Source organism: Peromyscus californicus, unplaced genomic scaffold, assembly GCF_007827085.1.
Source record: "Peromyscus californicus insignis strain IS unplaced genomic scaffold, ASM782708v3 Scaffold_20__1_contigs__length_68692818, whole genome shotgun sequence".
In the NCBI taxonomy this organism is placed as follows: Eukaryota; Metazoa; Chordata; class Mammalia; order Rodentia; family Cricetidae; genus Peromyscus; species Peromyscus californicus.
The window spans coordinates 1,033,798-1,059,233 of NW_026294503.1; the positions used below are offsets into that span (position 1 = coordinate 1,033,798).

Genomic DNA, 25,436 nt, shown 5'->3' on the forward strand with positions numbered 1-25,436 from the left:
ATTTTCTCAATCGAGGTTCCCTTGTCTCAGATGACTGTAGCTTATGTCAAGTTGACATAAAACTAGCCATCACATCTGGTAATCATCACATGGATAAACATGAGAGTGTGTCCATTATGTGAGAAACTTCCTTTACACTTCTTCAAATTGACCTCCAACTCCACCAAAGGCAAATACTGTGTTGATTTTTTTCATTACCACAGATTGGTTATGTCTGGCTTTGATCTTCATATAAACATAAGCATGTAGTATGTAATCTTGAATCTGGATTCTTTCATGAAACAGTATGATTTGGGGATCCATCAGTCATGGTGCATTAACAGGAGATGGTCCCTTTCTGAGTTGCCCTTTGTTGTGTGAATAGACCCCAATTTCTTTTCTCCAGAACAAAAGAACATGGATATTCTGTTGATGGACATTTCTGTTCTTTCCAGTGTTAGCTACTATAAAGGTGCTATGAACATTGCTGTACAGATATTTGGATGGCCATATATATTTACTTTACATTCTAGGAGTAGCTAGATCATGTAATAAACTATGTTCAATTTCATTAGAAACTAATAAAAGATGGGAGCTTCTCATTTCACATCCTCACCAGCAGCACATAAGCATCCTAGCTGCGCCTATCCTTCCAGCTTGTACTCCAGTGCCCTTTTCATGCCCGGTGATTCCTGTAGGCATCATATTTTGCATATATTTAAAGGTGTAATTCTGAAGGACTAGACTCCTTAGGGCATTAAGGTTTGCTGGAAGCCAATGGGACACAGTGAGGGGAGAGACCACCTCAGTGCTCAGCACAGGGTGACTTCTTTTATGCCCAGAAGGAAAGTTGGTTCTAGAAAGGATATGAAAGCCTGCTAAATGCTTTTGCATTATTGCTTATTGATGAAGTGATTATTTAAAACATGAACTGCTCTTCAGGTTTAATTCAGTTCATGTTTACTAGAAAGAAATGTTACTACACAAAGAGTATATTATCATGAGTAAAAGTTGACTTGTGAGGGTGGAATTCAACTTAGAAATTTAAAAATATGATGATTTTTCTAAAATTTTCAAATAAATTTATTAAATGACATTTGTGTGGATGCCATTGGTCTAATCAGCTTTTCATGGGAACAATGATACTCTCTTCCCTTCTCTTAAGAAGCCAGGATGTTACTTCTCACATCCTAAAATGTACCAAGGATGGGGGGAACTAAATTAGTTCTGACCTTTCAAAATCTTTCCAATTTTAAGCAAAATGATTTGGCATAATTATAATTAGCAAGATGATCTGGCCTCAAGAAAGCTTCATTACAAGAAGTAGTCCAATAAAATAGATTGATATGTTCTAGTTTTGCATGAAAAATATTTAACCTTATCCTGGTTGAATCATAGAGGTAATGAACACTGCTGTGTTCTGGTAGTCATTAACAAGAGCAATGTTTAAATTGGTTTTATCAAATGAGGGATAGGATCAATGATCATTCTAAACATGTCAGCTTGTTTGAACTCTGACCACCTTAAAAACAGAAAAGGCTAAGAGGAATGCATGTGATCATATTTAGCATTTCCTGTGTTGCCAGTGCTGAGAGACAAGATTTCCTCCTTATATAAATATCCAAAAATATTAGCTACTTTTAGTAGTAACGTTTTGCCAACTTTCTAACCCACATTAAGTTTCACAATTCACTCTAAATTAAAGGGGTATGTTACAAATTCCAAGGAGACCTCCAACATTATCCAGGCAAATGTGTCTCTTAGGCATTTTCACTATGCGACCCCATTGCCCCCATATTGTTAATGTAGTCCAGGTAACACAGCTAGAGTATGACAGCATGGTACTCCTGTTCAGATCTGGGTACAAGAATAACAAAGCTGATATACATGTCTAGTGTAATGGCTTGGACCATGTCACCACACAGCTTCACCAGCATCACTAATGTCCCACACTGCATAACCTTGCTTATCAGAAGCTGTGGTCCCAATCATTGCTTCTTGGCTTTGAAGTATCTTGTGTTTTTCCTTCAGTGTCTAGATATTTGCATAAATCAACCAAGCAATTACAAAATTAGTTTAAATTTCATTAATCTCAGTGTGTTCTTGGTTTGGACTCATAGTTTTCACTTGCATACAATTGGTATAGCATACCTGGGAGACCATAGGGATCTTACAAGAATTTGGGTTCTCAATTTTATTTTTTTACAAAGTAAGACTGTTTTCTGAATTTTTTCTCTCTCTTTTGTGTAGAATTTCGTCTTGGTATGGGCTTTTAAATCTCATATACATATATGGTAATTGTGTATAAATGTGTGTCAATCTGGGAAGAACTATCAAAATATTCCCTTTGCGAGACCTCAATATGGGGCATGTGGGGATGTGGGGTGGCCTGGGAGAGAGGGCTGGGGGTGGGAGGAGGGAAGAGGTGGGATCTGTGGGTTACCACTACTCACTGTGGAGTGAGTAGAAAATTTCTTAATAAAGAAAAATGAAAAAAATTCCCTTTGCTAGTAGAAGAATCACATACCACTTTGTAAATGAGCAGGAGTGGGTGTAATATACCTCTGTTCTTCATATCTCTTTGGGAAGGATACCTTTATACTGGTTTTTATTGAGTTTTCTAAAAGGTAAAAGAATAGTTTTAAGTGCAGCAACACAGGCTATGACAGCTAGAATGGACTTGTACCCCATTCTCGGATTGTAAGGCCTTACCTACTATTTGGGGTAATACTTATATTACCTATTATGGTTTCAGAGCAAGTGGAGTTCGACTTAATTGTTGGCTCAAACTTACTACATGTAAAAAAAAAAATCCTGATTTCTCTGTTCATTACTAAACCGAATAATGCAACCACCTTTTAAACTTGTTTCTGAAAACACTGAGCCCACACCCTGGAGTTTGTTGTATGTCATTGTGATTGGCAGAGCATCTTCTTTTTCTCTAGCTTTAAAGCCACAATGAAGGGCATTTGTTGTATCCACTCTACTTAACTGACTATCTCGAGGTTGACTATAAGACACAAATACTTTCTGCCTCAGTGCCTCCTTATGCTTAACCAGGTCATGATCTGATCTAGAAAGAACTGCAGCATAGCCAGTGCGTGAATTTCCTAAGGAAATAGGGTTGACATTCTAAGAAGCACAAATCTGAACCAGGGTGTCATGTCTTGAACTCAAAAGTGACCCATATGGGTCAGTGCATTTGGGACTGAATTACCCACTGCATGTACTTGGGACTCACTAAGTCACAGAGTCAGCACTCTGCTTTGGAATCACCAGTGCTATTTTTATTTGACTGGAGTTGTCTTTTACACTTTGTCATCTAAACCACAGCCTCTGAAACTGTAGGTCACTACCCCACGTGGAGTGAAAGTGAGAGTCTGGCAAGGAAAGGTTTCTGAACGTGGAAGAGCTAAAGATTAATCAAAATCAAGCAGGCTATGAGTCCATAGTTTCTGGAGCACTCAGCAATAACAAGACTTTCTCTTTGGTTCTGAATGAGGAACATGTACACTTTGTACACCAAAGGCCATCACAGAGGCAGCCAGAAACACCCCAGCTCACACTAGAGACTGTTACATGTTAGGAATAGCAGTGTTTCACACTGTACAAAGTTCTGCTCCCATAGGAACATGATGTGAAAACAAAGACAACATATTGCTACATTATTCCTCAACATGTAAGTATCAAATTAGTTAATCTTTGGATTATGTTGTGTTAGAATGTTTGATTTTTAAATTTTGCTATTTGAGTTTCAAAAATCCTCATTAAATGAGATTTTCTCAGCTACTCGCATTCCCGTGGAGACCAAACTGACATTAAATACCCTCCTTAAATTTTTGAAAGAAGGTCTCACTCCGTGACCTCACTGTTTTGGTTGCACTGGTTCACCTGTTCTCTGTGACAACACATGTAACATCTCTGGGGTTACATGTGTGCTCTGCCATGTTGGCTTCTACATGAGTACTGGGGATCCAGCTCAGGTCCTCATGACCTCTACTTACATGCATCTCCCTTCCCTCCTACCCAAAACAGCAACAACAATGTTTCTCCTCCTCCTGTTTCTTTTCCTCCCTTTTTCCTCCTCCATCTTTATTTTTGCTGTTTGTTTTGTTTTTATTTTTTAAACAGGTTTTCCTATTGGGCCTAGTGTAGAACTTGTGATGCTCCTGTCTGAGTCTCTGGGTCTGCGCCTATAAGCATTGAGGATCCGATGGAAAGGGATCCTGGAGCCAAGGCATACAACAGCCATTGTAAGGAGAGCAGCTTACAGCTCTGTTCCAGGGAAAGGTTTCCCCAGTGCAAATGTAACAACTCCGCTCTGGCAGGGGAGGGTCCCCTAATAAAGTTGTTACAGCTCTGCCTCAGACCCTGGAGTGTAACAACTCTGCTCAGTTAGGGAAAAGATTCCCCAGAGCAAGTGTTACAGTTCTGCTCTGCTCCCTCGGGCTCAGGAGAAAGTTGTCACTCAAGAGATTTATTGGAAAGGAAAAATCCAGGAGGGTGGGTGCCTCTAGGGTGAACAGCAGCAGAGAACCGAACAGGGTACAGAGCTTATATAGGGTTTCTTTCCAGGGTGGCTTGGAATTGGTGGGTTTTGTGGTCTGATTCTGGGGCAAGCTCAGGGATTGGTGGGATTTCAAGCCCTTGTCATGGTTTCAAGTCAGGGGCAGGGTGTTTTTCCTTGGTCCTTTAGCAAGCACCCAATATTTTCTAAAGCAGGAACAGGATGCTTTATTCAGAGAGTAAATTTAATTGCAATATTGTAAGATATAATTTGAAAAGTATCTTTTTCAAAAGTTTACACACAGATAAGGGGCTTATAGAGAGATGAACACTGCAGTGTATCTTGGCCCTTAATTCCTAACCATATTCCAGTTAAGTTTTTTGTTTTGTTTTGTTTTTGTCTATATATTATTTTGGTTTTGAACCCAAATTATTATCATTGGAAGAGGGGGTAAAGGTTCTTCCCAACAGGTCAGAAGTAGGCCTCCCATCAGTCTCCCCTGACCTCCTGGAGGTTGACTGTCCACTTCTGGCAGTGGTGGTTTTACTTCAAAGAGTGGTCTGTCCAAAATGGCATGAGTGACTGGAAAGAATAGAAACTGGCAGGGCTGCCTGGAAGTCAACGCTAGAGAGCTTCTCCTGGGGGGGGGGGGTTCCTTCTACCCCGAGGAGCAGCATCCAGAGCCACAACATTGCTAAAACAAGGTGACTGTGCTGGGGGAAGCTCAGCCAGGGAAACAGCAGAGGAATAACGGGGCTCATTGTGACCTTTTCCTTCTCTCTGGAACTTTCTTAATGACCTTTCCAAAGGGGTTATCTCCCAAGTCCTGTGATATCTGTGGTGCATCTGACCAACTCTTTACTGTCTCTTGATAACATTGACTGGGGCCTGGCTTTCTAACCTCCTTAGCAACACGGCCCCATCTGTAATTCCTGCTGCCTCACTTATAATTTGTAACACACACACACACACACACACACACACACACACACACACACACACACACACGCATATACTAAACTGCAAAATTGGAACTTTATTCCCCGTTTTCTTTCAGAGGCCCTTCCTTCTACAGTCTATTATGAGATGTTTGCCTGCCATTTGCACTTACTCATTCTAGAAGCTGGTGTTGTCCACAGCAACCAGCAGTTCGCTGACATTGGTTTCAGGGTTCTTTTAAAGGAGAATTTCTCAAAACCAGTTTCTAAAGAGCTTTTGTAGCCATCACAGCCGAACATACATAAACAGCAATTCAAATTCAGAGAGCTTAATGAGGCCTTTCTCCAAAGCCAGAGAGTGGTTTCACAGTCTGAGTGATTTTCAAATTAAACAGCATTTCTGTCACTAGTTAAGGACAGAGGTTTCATTTGTTCTAATGGATCCCTGTAGTTCATTTAATAAAACTCATCCACCAACTTAGGACAGTGTCTCAATGACAAGGGTGAGGCCACTCTCCAGGTATTAACTGTGGGCTGACAGAGTGTGTGGTATGCCCCCCACACTCTACATAGTTGGATGATTTGTTTCCCCTCCAAAGCTCTAGAAAATAATTCATTATATCCTGCAGAGCAGAATGGGAAGCAATCAAGCTGTTTTGTCATTTGAATTAGGAAAGGTCAAGGGATAAGAACTTAATAGTAGACAGAGGGAAAGTGCTTTGTGAAAATTGTCCATTTTTCCATGTAAGGGGACATAATGTGCTCCATTCATTCAATCAAAAATCCAGTAGTATAGATTATGGTCAGTGGGTAGGCTTAGAAATGAAAAGAAGCCATCCAAAATTCTGAAAGATTTTGTTTCCCAAAACCGTGAATCAAGTTCACAGTTCTCACACAATGTCATCTGTGCCAACACTTTTGAACTCTCCTCATACACTTTTTCTCACTGACAGTATTAGTGACTTGGGTACTGCCAGACTGTGCAATATAGTCCTGATTCCACACCTAAAGAAACAGAGGTTCAGTGAGGTAAGAAATGTACCCAAGGCTGCACAGTCCATTGAGTTCAAACACTGAACGTGAACCTAGCTCTCCTGTCTCCAGGCTTTAGCCACAATGACTTATCTGACTATTTACTTGATTACCAGTCACCTTAAATACAGTATCTATCAGCTTGCCATGGAGGGTTGCCTTGACGGAGTCAGTGATACCAGATAATCAGCACACAAATGTACTAGTCAAGAAGCTTCAAGGTATGTAGTTTAAAACACATGTAGCATAGACTCTGTTCTGCACAACTAGAGAGTAAAAGACCCAGGAACAATGGGCATGGATGTCCTGTTAATTCCTGACATATTGTTCTGGTGCGGTTTCTAGGAAGTTTAAAAAGAAATGTGTGCATTTACTCATGACATTCTCTCCAAATCCTACTACAATAACTTAAAAAAAATAAAACAGCAACACTTGGACTTTCTGTATAATTTCTTCTTAGTTTGGTGTATTCTATAAGTAAATATAGCTAAGCAAAAAAATACAAAGTGAAAACATCCCAAACTCTTCTTTCTTGCCATAATAAATGTCAAAATTCTTGCACTATTTAAAAATCTGTCTTCAGATCAGAAATACCTCAGGATACCACCTTAGGACATGTCCCAGTGTGTAGCCCTATTAGAAAAGTTACACGGGAGAAGATGCCAGTCATGTGTAGATGTCTGTTTAGAGCTTGTGTCTGTGTGTAGAGCTTAGGTAATCAGCCTCTCCTCAATTTGGGTCCATTTCCTTCTTTTACTGTAATTGTATGTGGAATGCCCAGTGTAGGACTATACTAAGATGGGCTCAAGTCTGAGCTGTTTTATAAAATTCCCGGAGACATTTCAGTGCATCAGCACTTTCTAACATCAGATATAGAGGATACCTCTGGCCAGGCCCACTTAATCTATTCCTGAAGCTTAGAAGATCAGAGGAACAATAACAAATGAAGGGAGCTGTATGTCTCCTAAAGTTATTGTCTCCTATGTTACTGCCTTAGTATTTCCAGTGTCAAAACAGCAGTGAGGGACAGGTACACTGGAGACTGGGAGATGAGTTCAGAATTACAAAAGAGAAAAGAATCTGCACTTGCCAAAAATGCACCGGTGCTCACACTTCTATGAAAGGTGGTCGTGATGAAGAGATGTCCCTCAAGGCTAGTTCAGCCTGCCAAGGTCTAATACCACCGAAGGGAAGGCAATGAGAATGAGAAGCATGATCAAGAGCAAAACAATGCTCTGGCACCAGAAACACTAAGCTGATTGGCTTCCCAAGAATTTGGCAGGAAGGCTTTGGCCACCCATGTGATTTTTAATCTTCTCATCTTTGGGGTAATTATGGTAAAGTAGTGCAGTGTGGGCCTCTATTTAAACATGCTTTTCTGAATCACCAACAAAGAATGGAGCAAATGAAGAGGAAGAAAGAATGTTCACTTATACACAAAGCTGTTACCTTCAAGTCTTGATAATATACTTAATGCCTAATTATCCTGACATTCCTATTGAACAAAAATGTTGAAAATTCGAATATAATTTCTTAGCTAATTATTTGATTATATGGAAGTGGCACTTGTGAAGTAATAAATTCACAGTGTCTTTGTGAGTGCCAGATATTCTGGTCTTAATGTTGAAATTTTCAAATAAAATAAAGTACATTTTTCGCATGACTTTTCTGATTTGGTAAAAAGTGTTCTTTATAGTTATATAAAAAGCCATATCTTTCCAGCAGATATTTTACCATTCAGATAAGATAATGATACTTACCCCAGTAAATTATTACTGACAGGGGACCCAAGAAATGCCAAGGGGAATCCACCAGCATCTCTGATGAGCCAGTCTATACCTCTCTCCTACACATGGGTCTCACAGTTGTCTTATAAATGGCCATAAAAGAAACTCCTTTTACTTCTATTTAAATGAATTTTATTTTCTATGTTCCAGTTACAAAGAAAAAGAATTGTAGGTTGTTAGACATTATTCTCAAACTTAAAATTTAAGATAGCAGGCAAGAGAGAGGATACAGGAACACAAGAGGCTGGGCAGAGGCACCTGGTTCTCCAGCTCTGCATCTGTATCCATTGTGAGGTATGCAGTTAGTCTGAACACAGACTTCTCAGAAACCATAAAATAACAGGGTATCACCATCATCATCATCATCATTATTTAACCAACAATCCCTAACAATTCTGCCATTAGAATCAACCCATGTTTAAATACTTTGAACTTGGAGTCTGAAGATTGTTATGAACCCCATTAGTCATAAGCATGGACAGCTCAGCAATAAGGATTTGTTTTGACAAAGTAATGAGAATGTTCCTTTAGAGTTGACAGTCTGGTCACAAGGCACACTGAATAACACTTCCCTCTGCATCTTTATTTTGTCTAAGATTTTTAAAAGCTTCTAGAAGGCACACTGAGGCTGAAGATGGCTCAACAATTAAGAGTACTTGCTACTCTCCCAAAGGACCAGAGTATGGTTCCCAGCCTCCTACCCACTGGATGACAGTTGCCCATAACTCTAGCTCCAAGGACACCCTCTTCTGACTTCCAAAGGCATTCACACACATGTGATATATACACACAGGCATATATACATGAGCATAAATTTAAAAAAAGCAAACCTCCAAAAGCTTCTTCTGAAAGAGTGAGGGAGATTTGGACAGATTATTCTACACCTGGATGGAGATCCCGATGAAGCATGCTTGAGGGCACTAGTCTTTACTCCCCTGCAGCAATCAGGGATCCATCCTAAATAGCTGTTGCTTCCAATCATCTCCCTCACATAGGAAGATCAATCTTCTGTATGCATCAAGACTTTATCAAAAATGTAATGAATGATTAGGCACTCAGACTTAAAATTCAATGATCTATGTTGACAGAAGAACAAATAACTAAAAGGAGGGGTGAATGAATCCCCCAGTGAGGAACTCTGTATGTGAATAGACAGTATAAGGACCACTCACGGCACAGTTTGTTTCCTTGCCTTGAGTTTGACTGACTTCCTGTGGAATGCAGGACACATTCCAGATCCCAAAATATTAAAACTGGTGGGAAATGTTTATCTTATAATCAAAGCAGTCTAGGGCATTCTTGTTGGGTTTTGTAGTAGAAAGAATGAAAGATGCAGACTATCAGAAAAATGATATTTTCTTTCCTTTTTCTTTTTTAAAAAAATCATTTAAATAACCTTTTCCTCCCCAATTTCCTGGATAGTCTAGTCTCTAACCATTATCCTGTCATAATTGTTTCCTTTTCCTCTCAAAGGCATCCTGCCTGGGATATGATTTAATATTCTACTTATGAGTCACTCCTGTTGATAGTAATCACAAGTCTCAATAGAACAAAGTAACCATCTGATATACCTTTGAATACATGCAATACATCCTCAGTCTTCAGAGCCTTCTTAAAGAGTCGCCCTTTGCTGAAGATGACATGAGCCTAAGAGGGATCAGGTAGCTGACAAAGTCATTCATTAATTATAGAACAGAAACAGGACCCGCACTCACAGTGTCCAGGGCACAGTAACTCAAGTGAGTGTAACAAGATTTAAAATGGGGACAGTTATCTTTATCATTAATAAAATTGCCACCAGAGAACTCTGGCCACTGCATGTGCCCTGAACAATTTTAAAATTAAATATATAAAGTAAAAAGCATGGTGCTGTAAGGACAGGATCATTATTAAAAATCAGTTATCTATGTTTTTAAACTGAATTTAAATCATTTTATGTATGATATTTAAAATGTATTAAGTAACAACTTTTAACTATGATTTAATTGTTGCCATCATTTCAATGTGATGAACATATAAGTTATTTTGAGATTATTTTTTGCAGTATCTCTAACATGACATGAAAATATCTGGTATCTGTTGCTGACAAAGTGACAGGTTCTGCTGTGGTTTGTTGCTAAACTCCATAATCTAAAGAAATTCTAAGAGGCCATTAATTTGAGAGAGTTGGGGTTTGTATGTGGGAGGGTTTGGGGGGAGGAAAGGAAAGGGGAAATGATGTAGTTGTATTATAATCTCAACAAATTATATTAAAGAGTTTAAATTTCTGTTGCAGGTTCAGAAAAATAAATAATTGTTTCCTTTTTAAATTCCCAGACCTGCTCCAATCAATGGATTCCCAAGCACACCCCAGATAAGAACTCCTGCCTTAATAAATCTGCAAAATAACTAGGAATACCCCCATTTTACAAACAAGAAAACAGAGGCCAGAGTAGTTCAGTGACTGGCCAGGAAGTACATCAAGTGTCATGGAGCCTTCACCTCTTCACGTCTCCACTTGTAGTCACTAGGGGCGTGAGGAGTGCAGTCTCCACTCTGCTCTGGGGCCAGCCACCTCTTAGGGTGGTCACCTGCACACCTAGCCTGGTCATCTGCAGTCTTCAAGCACCAGGGACACCAGAGGAAAGAGGCAGAAATGGGGCAAAGAGGGCGGTGGGCCTGCCTGGTTCTGTGGTTTCCCTCACCTTGGGCTTTTCTGTGGCTAGACTCCTAAGTGCTCCTCAGGTGGCTCCTCAGAGTAGCCATTATTTCTAGCACATTTGAAGCTATTTTCTACCTTAGCTGCTTTCTCTTCTTCCCTCTGATGATTGCTGTTTCTGTTTATTACTGTTCTCAGAGGACGGAAATTGTCTCTCCTCATCCCCTTAGCTCATTGCAGGCGCCTATTTGGATCTCTCCTTGTGATCACTATAATTCCTTAGCCTCCTTTTATCTAAAATATACCTATTAAGTTATCTTAACTCTTTTCAAAGTCAAATTGCCTCATCTGTTTATTATTTCCCTTCATTTTGCCTGACTACTTTAAAGCTCGGGGACTATGAAAAGCGATTGGTAAAGCTCTCAGTGGCCCCAAGATGCATTTATTGGTTCCTGTGATTGAGTCTTGCTGATTATGCTGAGTGTTATTAGCCTCATGTTCTACCAGCTTTAACATAACAAACCTTAAGGTTTTAAAACTGTATTTTTAATATTTTTTGAATTCCATTTAAATTTTCACTTGGCAGTTTGTTTCCCGTTGCTTACCTCCCTCCCTCCCGTGGCCAGCCGTTTCCTTCGAGTAGACGAACACGTGGAGGCTCCCAGAAGACAGGCTCTGCTGAGGATGCATTCACCCCAGCTCTGCCTGAAAGGAGAAAATAAGCATGCTCAGCCTCCAAGTGAGATTACCTTCCCTTATTAAAAGGACAGTACAAATTTCACTTGTATTTCCCTAACTTATGGCCATTGTTTTTAAAACTGACCTCATGCTAGACAGCTTACTGGAAAGTGCTTTTATATAATAATTTTTAAGTTATTTTTTATTCTAAGAAAATATTAATTCCTTTCCACATAATAACAAGTGAGTTCTCATGTGCCTTTGACTTCTTTTACACAAAGTGACATCTTTTAAAACTCTAACAAGGGTGTTGACCCTCTAACAAGGGTCTAAGAACACAGGACATTTTTATCACCCACATAGGCCCTCATGTTGGCCTTTTGTAGCCATGACCACTTCCCTCCCTCTCTCTTTCTATTCTTTTTATTTTATTTTTTGAACTTATTTCTGTCTGATACATAAAAACTTAAAATTATAATTATGAAGAGGTAAGGTGAATGCTCTGGTACACTGATTAGATGTAGTAAAGTCCTGTCTCTTCAAACACATCATTCCTTTAGTGTGAGGACCATCCAAGTCCTTTCTTGTACTCTTGCCCGATAGCACCTGCTAGAGTAGCTCATCAGATCTTCCTGTTTCTAGCTAACTGTAGCTGAGCACACACTGGTCACCCTTCCCATTGCTCTCTCCTCGGCCCTCCCAACCTACAGACATCACAGTTTTACTCTCACCTTCTGTGAGTGTAAGGATTGGTTTTTAGCATTTATACTCTATCAAACCTTACATTTTTTTTTTTTTTTTTTTGGTTTTTCAAGACAGGGTTTCTTTGTGTAGCTTTGCGCCTTTCCTGGAACTCACTTGGTAGCCCAGGCTGGCCTCGAACTCATAGAGATCCGCCTGGCTCTGCCTCCCGAGTGCTGGGATTAAAGGTGTGCGCCGCCGCCGCCGCCGCCGCTGCTGCTGCTGCTGCTGCTGCTGCTGCTGCTGCTGCTGCTGCTGCTGTCTTGGTTTTGTGCTCCTGAGAGCTAGGCTTATCTGTGTGACTATATCCACATACATGTATGTGAACATAAAACATGCATGCATGAATGTATCTATTCTTTCTCTCAGCACATGTTCTCTCAAGCTTCCTAAGTGCCACACACTATTTTAAACTTTATCCTCCTCTTGGTTCCAGTCAAGTAAAGACTGATAATAGACTGGTTAGATAATTAAGAGACCACATAGACAAGGGTGAGTACTGAAGAGAAGAGTAAGACAAAACGGAGAGAGGGATATCGGAGAATGCTTAACCTTTGACAGAGAGGCATGAAGAAGAGTTTGTAGATACTGAGAGGTTGAGAGAGGGGTGCTGTGGAGGACGATGCTTGGCACTCAATGAACGAGTGGGGTGGAAATGTGTTTAAAGTGGAGCAGAGGAAAGGAAAAAGCAGGGAGGAAGGTCACTAATAAAAAGCACCTGGGTCTAGTCAGGCCTCCTGGGCCACTTCTCTGAGTCAGATTCAAGCTGTTGGAGATGCGTGAGCAGGGTAGACTCATAATCTGCACAAACAAATGGTCAAACGATGACTTTGCTGCTGGGCTGAGAGCAGAGCGCAGGGGTCCAGAATTGAAGCACTTTCACCCAAGACAATTGGCCCCTAAAAACCATCAGATGGACCAGCTTGTCCCATCTTACAGGCCAACCAGTTCTCTTGGTTAGGGATAATCTTGCAGATAACTTGCTTGTTCTCTTTTGAAGTGTCCATTCAATACTTTATAGACTATCTGAGGCTTCTGGAATCATAAACCAAGTAACTAGCAGCACTTTCCTCAGATTTTTCCTAATCATGACATTCCTCCATTCTTTGGCCAAAGAAGCCCAAGAATCAAAAACCATTTTAGGAATTTCAACACATTCAGAGTCCACACATGTGTTCAACAGAGAGGGGAGACCCCACTTTAACAGAATTATAAGACTGACTCCTTAATTTATTTAATGTTAAAATTATAACTTACCCACCCTGCCAGTTTCTATGCAAACACACATATCTTCTCTGAGTAGTACTATGAGATGTCCACTCATTCAAAACCTTGTTATTGAGCACACATGTTCTTGGTGCTGTTACAGACTCATTGGAATATTATTACAGAACCTATGTGCTTCTAAATACTGAAAACTTACTTATTTAATTGAGTGTCCAGCATTTTATCCAGCAACAGTGGCCAGTAGGTTGTAGTCATCTGGCCACTTGGCTAGGCTGGGCAGTCAGAGGTAGCCTCACTTATGTGTATGGAAACTGGAGTCAGCTGTCAACTGGCCTGTTCTTCCCTGGTGGTTTCTCACCCTAAGGCAGTTTCTGTGTGTGTCTGACATAGGACTGTACAAGATGAAGCCTTCCTGTCGTGGACTTTCTATTATCACACAAAAAGAGTTCAAGTCTGGTTGTCTGCTGCCATGTGTGCTCACTTTTACCAGCATCTCTTATTAGAAAAAAAATCAGAGGACCTGCCTGGATAAACACCTGGCAAGAATATCACAAAGGGCATATATACAAGGGGAGGAAGAGGGACATAATAAAAAGGGGATCTTACTGTTGATACAAAGGAGGAAAATAAGGCTGAATAAGACAGCTAAAGACAACTACCAGGAGCAAGGGAGGAAGTCTTATTCCACATGAGGTAGTCAGGAAGAAACTGTCTAAGATTACATTTTAGCAGAGCCCTGAAGGAAACTGGAGGGAGCTTGAGAAAATCAGAACTCATGGAGAGTGCCCAAGTGCAAATTGTAAGGAACTGGAGGTGGTTGGCACAAGAAGGGCTGGTAGGGATGGTGGTTGAGTGGGCATGAGAACAATGGAAGGTCAGGTCTGACCAGGAATTTACACACAAATATAAGGGCTCTGCTTTTCACGCTGAGATGAAAGCCACATGGAGAGTTTGAGGGGAGTAGATTCATGAACAGGATTACTGTGCAGAGAAGAGGCTGCCAAATGGAGAGATGGAAAGACAATCTGGGCACTAGCACAGCACTCCTATTGGAGAGTGAGGTCCAGAGCTGCTGGCATCCAGATGGATGCTGAAAGTAGAGCAACCGGATTAGTTGATCCATTGCATTTGGAAGGTAAAACCCACATGATGTTGAGAATGACTATCAATATTTTAAGACTCAATGACCTCAGTGCTTTTGCTGTTTAGTAAGTCATTCCTCCTTAGAGGTCAGAAGACCAAAGAAGAAAGAAGCAATGTAATGGCAGAGATGGGCAAAGAAAAGGCAATGTGATGGGACTATGAGACAAAGAATGTAGATAGCCTCTGGTATTGTTGGAGGTTTTTGCTCTTTTGTGGGTGGCCTGCTACCTTGCTCCCAAATAAATCACATGCAGAAGTTTATTATTACTTATGAATGCCCAGCCTTAGTTTGGCTTAGTTTCTAGCCAGCTTTCCTTATCTTAAATTATCCCATCTACCTTTTGCTTCTGGGCTTTTCCCGTTCTCTTACTTCTATAAATCTTACTCGTACTCCGTGACTTGCTGTGTAGCTAGGTGGCTGACCCCTGGAGTCTTCCTCCTTCTCTGGCTCCTAGATTTTAGCTCTCCCCTCCCAGTTTTCTTCTTCCATATATACTTTCTTCCTGCCAGCCCCGCCTATCCTTTCTCTTGCCTTGCTATTGGCCATTCGGTTCTTTATAGTCCATTAGGTGTTTTACACCAGCACAGTGTAACACAGTTTCACAGAGTTAAACAAATGCAACATGAACAAAAGTAACACACCTTAAAATGGGGTCTAGAAAATAAGGAAGAAGGATTCTCAGAGGCCCCAGAAGGAGCCCATAAGCTCTACCAGCATCTTGCCTTTAGCCCTGCAAAAGTCACTTTGTAACAAAGAGAACATATTTCTTTGTTTCATGTTATTAAACTGTAGTGATTTGTTACATCAGCATAGGAAACTAACACACGAATAGCTGTTTAATATGAATGTGAAATTCAGGAGAAAGATACAGGGATATGAACTTGGACTTCATCACAAAATAAAATCACTTAAAACCGGTTGTGATTTCCAGCAGGGTGTAAACTGGGGGAAAACAAGGTGTTTTAATACTGTTTCTGACCACTCAATACCCAGAGGCCAAAGAACTGAGAAAAGCAATAAAAACTGAGAAGGAGCACCAGTAAGACATAAAGAGAGTGGACAGTTTCAGATCCCAGAAGCCAAGGGAAGGCAGTGTTTCCGGGTGGAAGCCAAGTGTCATTCAATCAGTATCTGCGATTTAATGGTCACTTGTGATCTCAGCCCTGGAATGTTTTGCTAGCACCTATAAAATTTTGGGAAAGATATTTGATATTTGAGGGTGTACTTTCTGTGGGACATACTTGCCTTATGCTTTTAGACTTTGCCGTACCTGCTCTGGTAAAGTGACATATCTTAGTGGCAATATTTGGATACATAGCTTAGTGCCCCTTCATTCATTTCTTCCATTGTCAAATATTTCAAGGTTCCTCTTGGCTGGGACCTGAGGATATACTGTAAACAAGCATGATTCTCATTGCATGAGAACTTCCAGAATAGTGGCTTTTTCTTAGGATTAACATTAGCTCTTTTACCAAAGTTTTATCCAGGCTTTCCTGTAGTTTCTTTCTGGCTTTGACACATGTTCATAAAAAACCTCACATTTAGTGTGGCAACCAGTCAGTATCTGCTGGAAATCTCTGCCCCATGCAGTGCTATCCAGGTCTTTGTAAATAATTTTTACATATGATCTACTGTTAAAACGAAGACATTGCTGTAAAAGAAATGGGGCCCCACTAATAATCATACTGAGGTAGGCATGAAAACTAAGTCTGCCCAGGACTAATAGGGATGCATGGCCACCCACACCTCAGCTTCTTCCCAATCACTATTGAATAAACTCATTTTTCTCCCTGAATAAACATCTCTACTAAAATAAGACTTAATACTTTGTCTTTTACTTTAGTTGATGACCAATATATAAGGAAAGATGTTATAAAAATTAAAGGTTTCTGCATCTTTTAAAAATGTCCTTGGAGACTTCCATTATTTTATTCAGTATCCATCATTATAAAGACAATAAAAATAATTCCCCACAGACATGAATCCTTTAAAAATTACTGCTGAGTTTTTCTTTTTCCAATTCTGAGGATTAAGCCTGGGCCCTTGGTCACTGAGACAAGTGTTCTACCACTGAAAAATATACTCAGCCCTCTTTCTACTTTTAAAAAAATCTACTTTTATTTTTATTGATGCATATATGCACACACATTGCATATGTACCCACAAAGCCCCGATAAGGGTATTGGATTCCTGGAGCTAGGTACAGGTGTTGTGAGCTACCTTTGAGTTTTGGGAACCAAATTGATCCTTCGGAGGAGCAGCCAGTGCTCTTAACCTCTAAGTCATCTCTCCATGCCCTGATGTCTATTTTTACTGAGACAAGGTGGCCTTGAACTTGCAAGGCTCCTCTTTCAGCCTAAGTGGCTGGGATTACAAACACGCACAAGAGGCCCCAACAGCAGCTATTTCAAGGATCTAGAGGTTTGCTTTCTTTTCCAAGATAATGGAAGCTCAGTAGAGCATCACTCTGTCTTCCCTCTTACATCAGCAGCCACAGCTAGAGCTATACAGTGTCCTTAGCTTGCCAGTGGAGTCCTTTCTAAATTCCCAGTTCTACCTCTCCCCATCAGTGTTTATTGAGCTGCTCATACGCGCTGTTATTAAACTGGAAATGCAGCACAGATATGCACAACTTTGTCCCTTGCCTCTTCTAGGCTCTTGAGCATTTCCTGACTCTTTTAATCTGGCCTTGGAAATTTTACTTATAGGAGGCCTTGAATTTTTATAGGAGCAAAACAAGAAGAAAACATAAATGGAATGAAGTGCAACAGGCCAGCATATTAGACAGGGCTGTGGTGTGCTCATCATGAAAGGCTTGGAAAGAAGTGAGTCATGAGCTCACTGAGTGAGCCAAGATCCCTGAAGCTTCTATTAGGCTTTCACTTTTTTTCAAGAAGCTTCAGACCCACTACTGTGCTTCTGAAAGTGGAAAAGGAAAAGCATGCTTAAAAAAAAATTCTTATTAAAGCTACATTTCAGATCCTCACTAGTATTAGTAAAGTATTTGAACAAATAAAGCATATGGAAATATTGTCACAACCAAGAAAGTGTTGAAGTGCTGTCTGATTTCCTAGAGGGAAATCTCATGAGTTAGGTTGGAGTGGCTTTGGACTATGTTGGTTCTTGAGTATAAAGCAGTCTATTTTTTCAAGACAAAAAAATATGATTATTACCATGGTTATTCTTGGTTGTTAACTTGATTACATTTGAAATTAACTGAAATCCAAATGATTGAGAACACCTGTGAGGTTTTTTTTTTTCCTTAAATTATTTGACATGGGAAGACCCACTTCTAATGTGTATCTTTGAAGTGTGAAGACCCACTTCTAATCCAGACCTTCAAGTGGTGAGACCCACCTTTAACCTGGACCACACCTTCTGCTGGCAGCCTATGTACGGACATGGGAGAAGGAAGCCCTCTCTTTGCCTGCTTGCTCTCACCTTACCTAGCAAGTCTGTCCCTTCACTGGTATTAGAGCCTACTTCTTCAGGATTCTGGTGTAGAATGAAGACCATCCAGCCTCATGGACTAAACAACTGGATTCTTGGACCTTCCATTCATAGGCAATCGTTAATGAGTTAGCTGGACCACAGCCTGTAAGCCATTCTAATAAATAACATATATATGTCTTTATATATATTACATATATATATTATGCACACATATATGTTTATATATGTATATTCATACACACATATACACACATACATAGAGAGATTCATTCTATCGGTTCTGTTCCTCTAGAGAACCTTTATTAATACAATGATAATATTTTTTTAAATGACATGTCTGGCTATAAGATAATGAATCCAGCTGTCAGCCATAATCTCAAAGACATTTAAAGAGGCTGATGTAGGCTTCCCACCCAACAGCAGGACAAGAGAAGTTGCCCAGAAAACACTTTGCTGTCAGGCACACCAGCCTCATCAAACACAGAGCTGTGCCTGTTTCTTCCCTTAAAGATCCTGGTATCAAGGAAGGGGGTCAATGGAAGGAAGTGCTTCTCTCATTGAGGATTCAGTTCTGACTTTTGAACCTACAGAAGGAGAAGAGTTGTAGGGACAAGTAGAGACTGACAGGGTAATGGGGCAGAGGGATTGAAAGAGATGGAAGGTGAGAAAGCTGTCCTTAGAAAGCTGCTGTATAGGACATTTCTATAGCTCCATATGGAAATGAATATGAAGCCAGTGACATGAAGAACTGGGTCAATGTATGGCACAGCGAAAATCAAAATATTACCATGAGATCTTGAGTCCCATGACTTTCATTAATTATGTTGTTACATCAATAATAAAACTATAGACTTTGGTGGAAGACATTAATATGACATGTAGCCCCCTTTAAGCCAATTAATCAAATACCCTAGACATTTCATTATTTTTCAAATAGCAGAATGAATATAGTGCTATTTCCTATGTAATTAAATATATCTTTTAGCTGATGTTCATTCAATATTTTTAGCCTGCTGACTCATTACAGTTGCCATAGTGACATTTATGGAGCAGTCATATGTCGTAATACATTTAAGGGCTATCAATGGACTAGCACAAGAAGAGAATTCACTGAAACCCAAAGTGCTTCAAATGACATTGTAAAAATGGGACAAGGATTGTCCCACAGCAGAATACCTCTGCACACACACACTGAGTGATAGGTATGGGCTTCAGGGAGCTGTTTGTTCTGCTCCCGTCTCCAGCACAATGGAGGCTAAACTGCAATAGGTACCTGCAATTTTAGTCCTAATGTAACGTACCCAAGGCTGCCCATTTCCCCAGGCTTCAGCTAGTTTAGCTGTCAAGTGAAAATAACGTATGGCACTCGACCTTGTCATCATTCTTTTCCTACCTCTCCCCTGGGTACCCATGGCTGTTCAGAATCAAATGCTGGAGATAGTCAGAAATACAAAGTTTGAGCTCCAGGACAGACCTGACCAGAAATCAAAACCTGTTTCTTACTTCATATGGTAAGAGATGTTTCTCTGCCCAGCCTCCAGTCAGGACTGGGTTTGGCCTGAAGCTCTATAAAGAGCCGATGCCTGCCATCCTGGGGTGAGGGTCCCTGCAGAAGATGAGCGATTGCAGCCACCCAGCACACATGAGATGGTTTGCTTTCAGAATTTCCTTTGAGCTTACCACCTGACCAAACAGTGTTGCCACCACCATCGTCTGTGAAGCATTAACAGCCAGAAAGTGGTATGGGGCCAATTGCCCCGTGTCAGTACAGACTCTCTCTTCTTTGAAGATTAAAGTGAGGACACTACACTACTAATTCAAAAAATTGTGAGGTTCCTTTCCTTTCATTTGATTTGAGTATTTCACTGTCACTTTAAATTAAAAAAAAAAAAGACATGCTGAGAAATGTGGGAAATGGGCATATTTTCTCATGATTTTCTGGTGAATTATTTTCTCTATGTTAAGAGAAAGTTAAAAAGTTTAAAAAACTGAAATTAATTTTAGGGAGATAAGGAGAAGTTATGGAACATGGGTCCATATTTTTTAAAAAATAATCACCTGGAATTTTATAAAAGCAAAGACGATACACACTTTCCTTGTGTTTATATTACAAAGCAAGCAATTTAAAACATTCAATACGTATTTTCAGAAGTTCCCTTCTTTTTAATCTTGCATTGCAGCCAAAGAATGCTAATGGTTACCAAATTGCTTTTGGCTGAGTTGCTTAACCCTTAAGAAAAAGAATAAAGGGGAAAAAGAAGTGTGGCAGGATGTGATTGCAGCATATGATAGCTGTGAACGCCCAACCCTGAGCAGATGGTAACTGATCTGAGAATTGCAGTAGGAGGTCACAGAGAGCATTCTTCTGCTTTGGGTTATGTACATTACGTGGCAATGAGGGATCGTTTCCATGGCTCCTAATGGACACACCAGCTTTGTTAAGAGAGAAGTGAGGTTACAGATCACATCCTGACTTATCCTTGAGCTGTTTAGACTCTTCTCTGTGTGTCCCAGTTGTTGTTGTTGTTTTTTTTTTCCAGAGTTGGTCATCTCAGCAACCAAGCATTTTGTCTCAAGAAGTAGGCTTTTCTCCATGCTCTGCAAACAAGCAATGGGATATCTTGCTGCGTGCACTGAGAAGGGGTGACATGGAGCATGGCTCTCCTCCCTGTCACTAACAGTGATCAGCTTTCCCTACCTACACTGAGCTGCTCATGCTGAGTAATCTGGATGTTTGTGACCACACATTCCTGAGTGGTTCATTCCAGTTCCTTTGTAAAGAGTGGTGTCCCAAAGCTTAGATAATGACTCCATAACTGGAGAGAAGTGGTGTCACATATGGTGGATTGCTTGTTTTCTTGCTTCTTTATAGGAAACATACGGCAATGTTTATATAAGAATAGAAAACAATAGCACACTGCTATCAAGTTAGCAGCAGCTAATGGAACCACACATGGATTGAAATCAAGCATCTCTATCTACACCAGGACTCTGGTTTGCTGATGTCTGTTCACGTCCTGTTTTATTTGGCTTGAAGGGAAGTTTTATTGTTTTAGGTTTTTGATTCCTAATTGGAAGGAAATTGTGTAGCAAGATGTTTTATTTGTGTTTTTCACTCCTCTCTGTGCTTAATTAAATTACTTTATTAGCAGAAATAATAAATTCTGAGTATACTGAATTATGGCTGTGTAAAAATTAAAATCTATTCATTTGTTTGACTGTACTCCTTGTATCTCTGACTGAAAGACTTGTGGCTTGAAAATTAGAAGTGGCCATCTAGAGATGGGACACAAAGTGATGAAAGGCAGAACTGGGCTGTACTTGTACCACACACTTTTCTCTATGGCTAGCCAGGTAACTTTGAGGAAGTTTGGTAACCTGACTCAGCCTCAGAGGCTTGTATGCACTTGTACAAAAACTATACTAGCCTTTCTTAGCAGTCCATGGGATGAGCAGTAAAGCATTCCCTACAAGGCCTGGCTTGGAGGAAGTGCTGCAGACCTATTTCCTGTCATCGTAATCAGTGAACAGGATACTCTACCCTGGTACCGTCCTTGACACTCTGAGTTGCTCAATACTAAAAAGAGAAAAACCAGTAAAACCAGTGATGCTGCTTTTTATCAAATGTCCCATATACCTGGGTCCAAACTGCAGCTTCTCCAATCTCTATGGACTAGGTGTGATTTACCATCCCCATTTCATGGAAGAATAAACTGGGAGTTTACATCAAAAGGAAAGGCACACAGCTAAAGATTGTTAAGCATGGGGATCCAACTCAGACTGGATAATTCCAAAGCCTAGACTCTTCATCTCTCCTGGTCACAGCTCGTGCATCTCTAGAAGCTCCTTTGTTTACATTATGTTTTGAGCACCCATCTATCCTGCCATTGCACAGTGACATTGCAAAGTCCCTGTCTCTGGGATTTCTACTCTTTTGCAATTCAAGAAACTGAGAAAGCACTTAGGAGATGTGTTAGAAGCCCTAGTAAGTTAGATCCATGCAACTACTTTTACTTTGGTTTTAAAAAGGCTACAAGTTCATACTCAAACTTAAGTAAAAGAATTTGTCACATCCTGAAGACAGAGAAGGCAAGGTTCAAGGTGTGTTGATATAAGGAGAGATGGGGTGACTAGTCATTCTCCTTGGTAGTCAGGAGTGCCAGTTGCTGTATAAGGAATAAAATATAAATGATCCCACCCTTCTCTTTAGTGTCAGGTATGGCCACTAAACTGCTAACTAGCTCCACTTTTAACCTAAGCAGCATGTAGTTAAGAACGTTTCACCTGCCTTTCTTGTTGAAAACACAGGATCTGTCTGCAACTTGGGAACCTTCACACATAAGATTGCCCAACTCTATTTTCATTTACAAGATATATTATAGTTTTACTTTTCTCCTTCCTGCAGTGTTTGGAGTAGCGGTAGAGCAGAGAAAAATATTAAGACTGCCAGATTACACATCTACTGCTAACCTTGCAGCAATATTCAGTTAGATGAGCCCTTCATATAGGGTATAAGTATGAATATGCTGCACATTAGTAATTCAAATGGTGGTACCAATAGGCAGTAGCTACAGCTGAGAGCAAAGATAGCTGCATTTATTATAAGTACCTTGGACCTTTCACTGAAAATTAAATGAAGACACAGCTATGAGTAGGATCCTGCTTTGCTAACTTCATTTTTTAAAAACAGTATTACTTGTTTTAGAATTGTGTGCAGTGTGTTTTGATCATATTCACCCCTCCCCAAACTCTCCTCAGATCCATCACCCCTAACTTTGTGTCTTCTGTTTTTTCTTCTGTTTTCTCCACCAAGACTAATTTTGCTGCCCATATATCCTTGAATGTGGAGCCTTCCACGGGAGCGTGGTCAGCGCACCATGGGCTGTACTCCCACAGAAAATTGACCGTTTCTTTTCCAGCAGTTCACAATTGCCAATCACTCCAAAGCTAGGGATAGAATTTTGTGCCTAACCCCTCATCTGTGCTGAGATTTGATCTGACTTGAGCTTGCACATGTCACAACAGCTGTGTGTTTTTGTGTACTGCTACCCTGCTCTGTCCAGAAGACACTGTCTCCTGTAGTCATCCACCACCTCTGGCTCTTATAGATTTTCTGCCCCTTCTTTGGCAATTACCTCTAAGTTTTGGGAGGATGAGGTGCGGTATATTCAAGTTAAGACTGAGAATTCTGAAATCTTTTATCTTCTGCTCCTGGCCCGTTGCTGCTTTGTGTGTTAATCACCATCCGGTGCAAATAGAAGCTTCTTTGATGAGGAGTGAAAGATGCATTAATCTATGGGTATAACAATAAGTCATTAGAAGTCAGTCTAATACTATGTCCATTTAACAGCATAATAGTATTAGTTTCTTCCCTAGGAACTGTGATTTGTCTAGCCATAGGTTCTTGGCCTGATAACGGCACTCAGCCTGGGTTTCATCTTCTGGAGCAGGACTTAAATCCAATCAGAAGGTGAAAATGCCTGGTTATTCTCATGACATTGTGTCACAGTTGCACCAGTGGGCATGTCTTGCTAGAGCAACTATTCTTTAGCTTACAAGGTACATAGTTGGGTAAGATTGATGTTTCCTTTACTTCTCCTGCAGAATACATAGCACATTCTAATACAGTAGTGCCTTAAGCAAAGTGGTTCAAAAACTATTATTGTTATAAAAATCATGTGCAGTTCTATTACATTCCCTCCATTACATTTTTTGTAACTTTCCAGTTAACTCTTTGGTTTGGCAAACCCCAGGATGGGAAATTGTACATGTTAGAACCATCAGGAAATACACAGAGTAGATATTGATCAGGGCAGAGCAGTATTATTTTGATAACAATTTGTGAGGAGGTGAATTATTTGATAGCACAGAAGCAGTAGATGGGAATCAAACATTTATCTCTTTTTAAATTTTATTTAGGCCAATGTTTCCAACTACAGTCTAGTGATGGAGTCTGACTCTGGAACCTACTTACCCACTGGGCTGCAGTTCACCGGCAGTGACAAGGCCAGGGCTATCATGAAGGAGATCATGAGTCTGCTGCAGCCCCTCAATGTCACCAACGTCTTTAGTGATGGAGAAGGAACAGATATTAACTTCTGGATCCAAGCTGGAGTGCCTGGTAAGACCAAAAGTGAAGATGATGTCCTGTATGCTGTCACCAATTCAAATAAAATCTCTACTTAAATGTCCCAGTGGTTACTGCAGACCACACATGCACGTTCTGTGTCTTTGTCACTGAGGTCTACTCTGGTTATTTCCACAGTTGGGATAATGGTGCCTATTCTGCATTTGCTTCTCCTCTGTGCTTCCCTCTCCAAGATCTGCAGTGAATGATTCCAGAATTCAGCCTACAAATCTGCTGTTGATTTTGATTTGTTTTTAAGAATATGTTTGATGATTTCACAACCAAACTTTGAGAAATAAAGTAGAAGGCAGTCAGTGCTGACAACTTCTATCCTAGCCTCTACTAGGGACCCTCACTGACTTTGATGTGCTATACCCACACACTGTTGTATCTGAACTGTTACGATGAAAGATTCACTCTTTGAGGGTGGGATGCTTCCTTATAATTGTGTTTGATAAGAGTTCGGACATAGGGCTGAGAAGATGGCTCAGTGGGAAAAGTCACCTGCTATCAGGATTTCAAACATGAGTTTGATCTCCAGGACCCAGATGGTGGAAGGGAGAACCAACTCTCATCTCTGACTTTGACAGGAACACAAGCATGACCACACACACACATACACACACACACACACACACACACACACACACACACACACACACAAATACCATAGATTGGGCATAAACTGACTTACCCTGATTGGTGATTTGTGGTATGACTCTCCTAAACAGAACTCTTAAGCCAGGGACAGAAATGAAATTATGAAATGCAAATACACCTAGGAGTTATAGGAACAGAGATGGGAACAGATTTCAAGAATATAAACTTGTGCTGTTTTACAAATTTGCCCAAAACAAGCCATGCAAAGACTTATTGGTATTGTTTATGAACCTACATTGTGCCTCCAATACATATCATAATCAAATACATATCCATAGTCAAAAGGACTATCCAGATATCCATCTGCAAATTGTTCTGCATTTGCATTATATAAATGGAAAGCCTACCCTTTCAGCTATTTAACATTACTGTTTCCAGAACTCTCACATGATATATGTACAAAGATAGGCTCTCCAGGTCTACTTTTGTCACTGTGTTTCCTGCTTACAAACAGATTCCACCAGCAGCTACACAGATTCACATTTTAAAGAAAGTCTGTTCTTGAGATATTGTGAGTTTTAAAGT

The 25,436-nt window shown here is 40.3% G+C and overlaps 1 protein-coding gene across 4 annotated transcripts in view; it reads left to right on the forward strand.

The window, feature by feature from the left end:
* Positions 1 to 25,436, forward strand: part of Cpq (carboxypeptidase Q) — a 429,801-nt gene that overhangs the window by 330,335 nt on the left and 74,030 nt on the right. For 3 of the 4 annotated variants that reach the window (XM_052747579.1, XM_052747576.1, XM_052747577.1), the window contains one exon: positions 24,044 to 24,245. In XM_052747579.1, the coding sequence (XP_052603539.1) occupies positions 24,044 to 24,245 (202 nt within the window). Of the gene's footprint in view, positions 1 to 24,043; positions 24,246 to 24,389; positions 24,840 to 25,436 lie in introns of those variants that run through there. The other variant, XM_052747578.1, reaches the window with a different exon arrangement.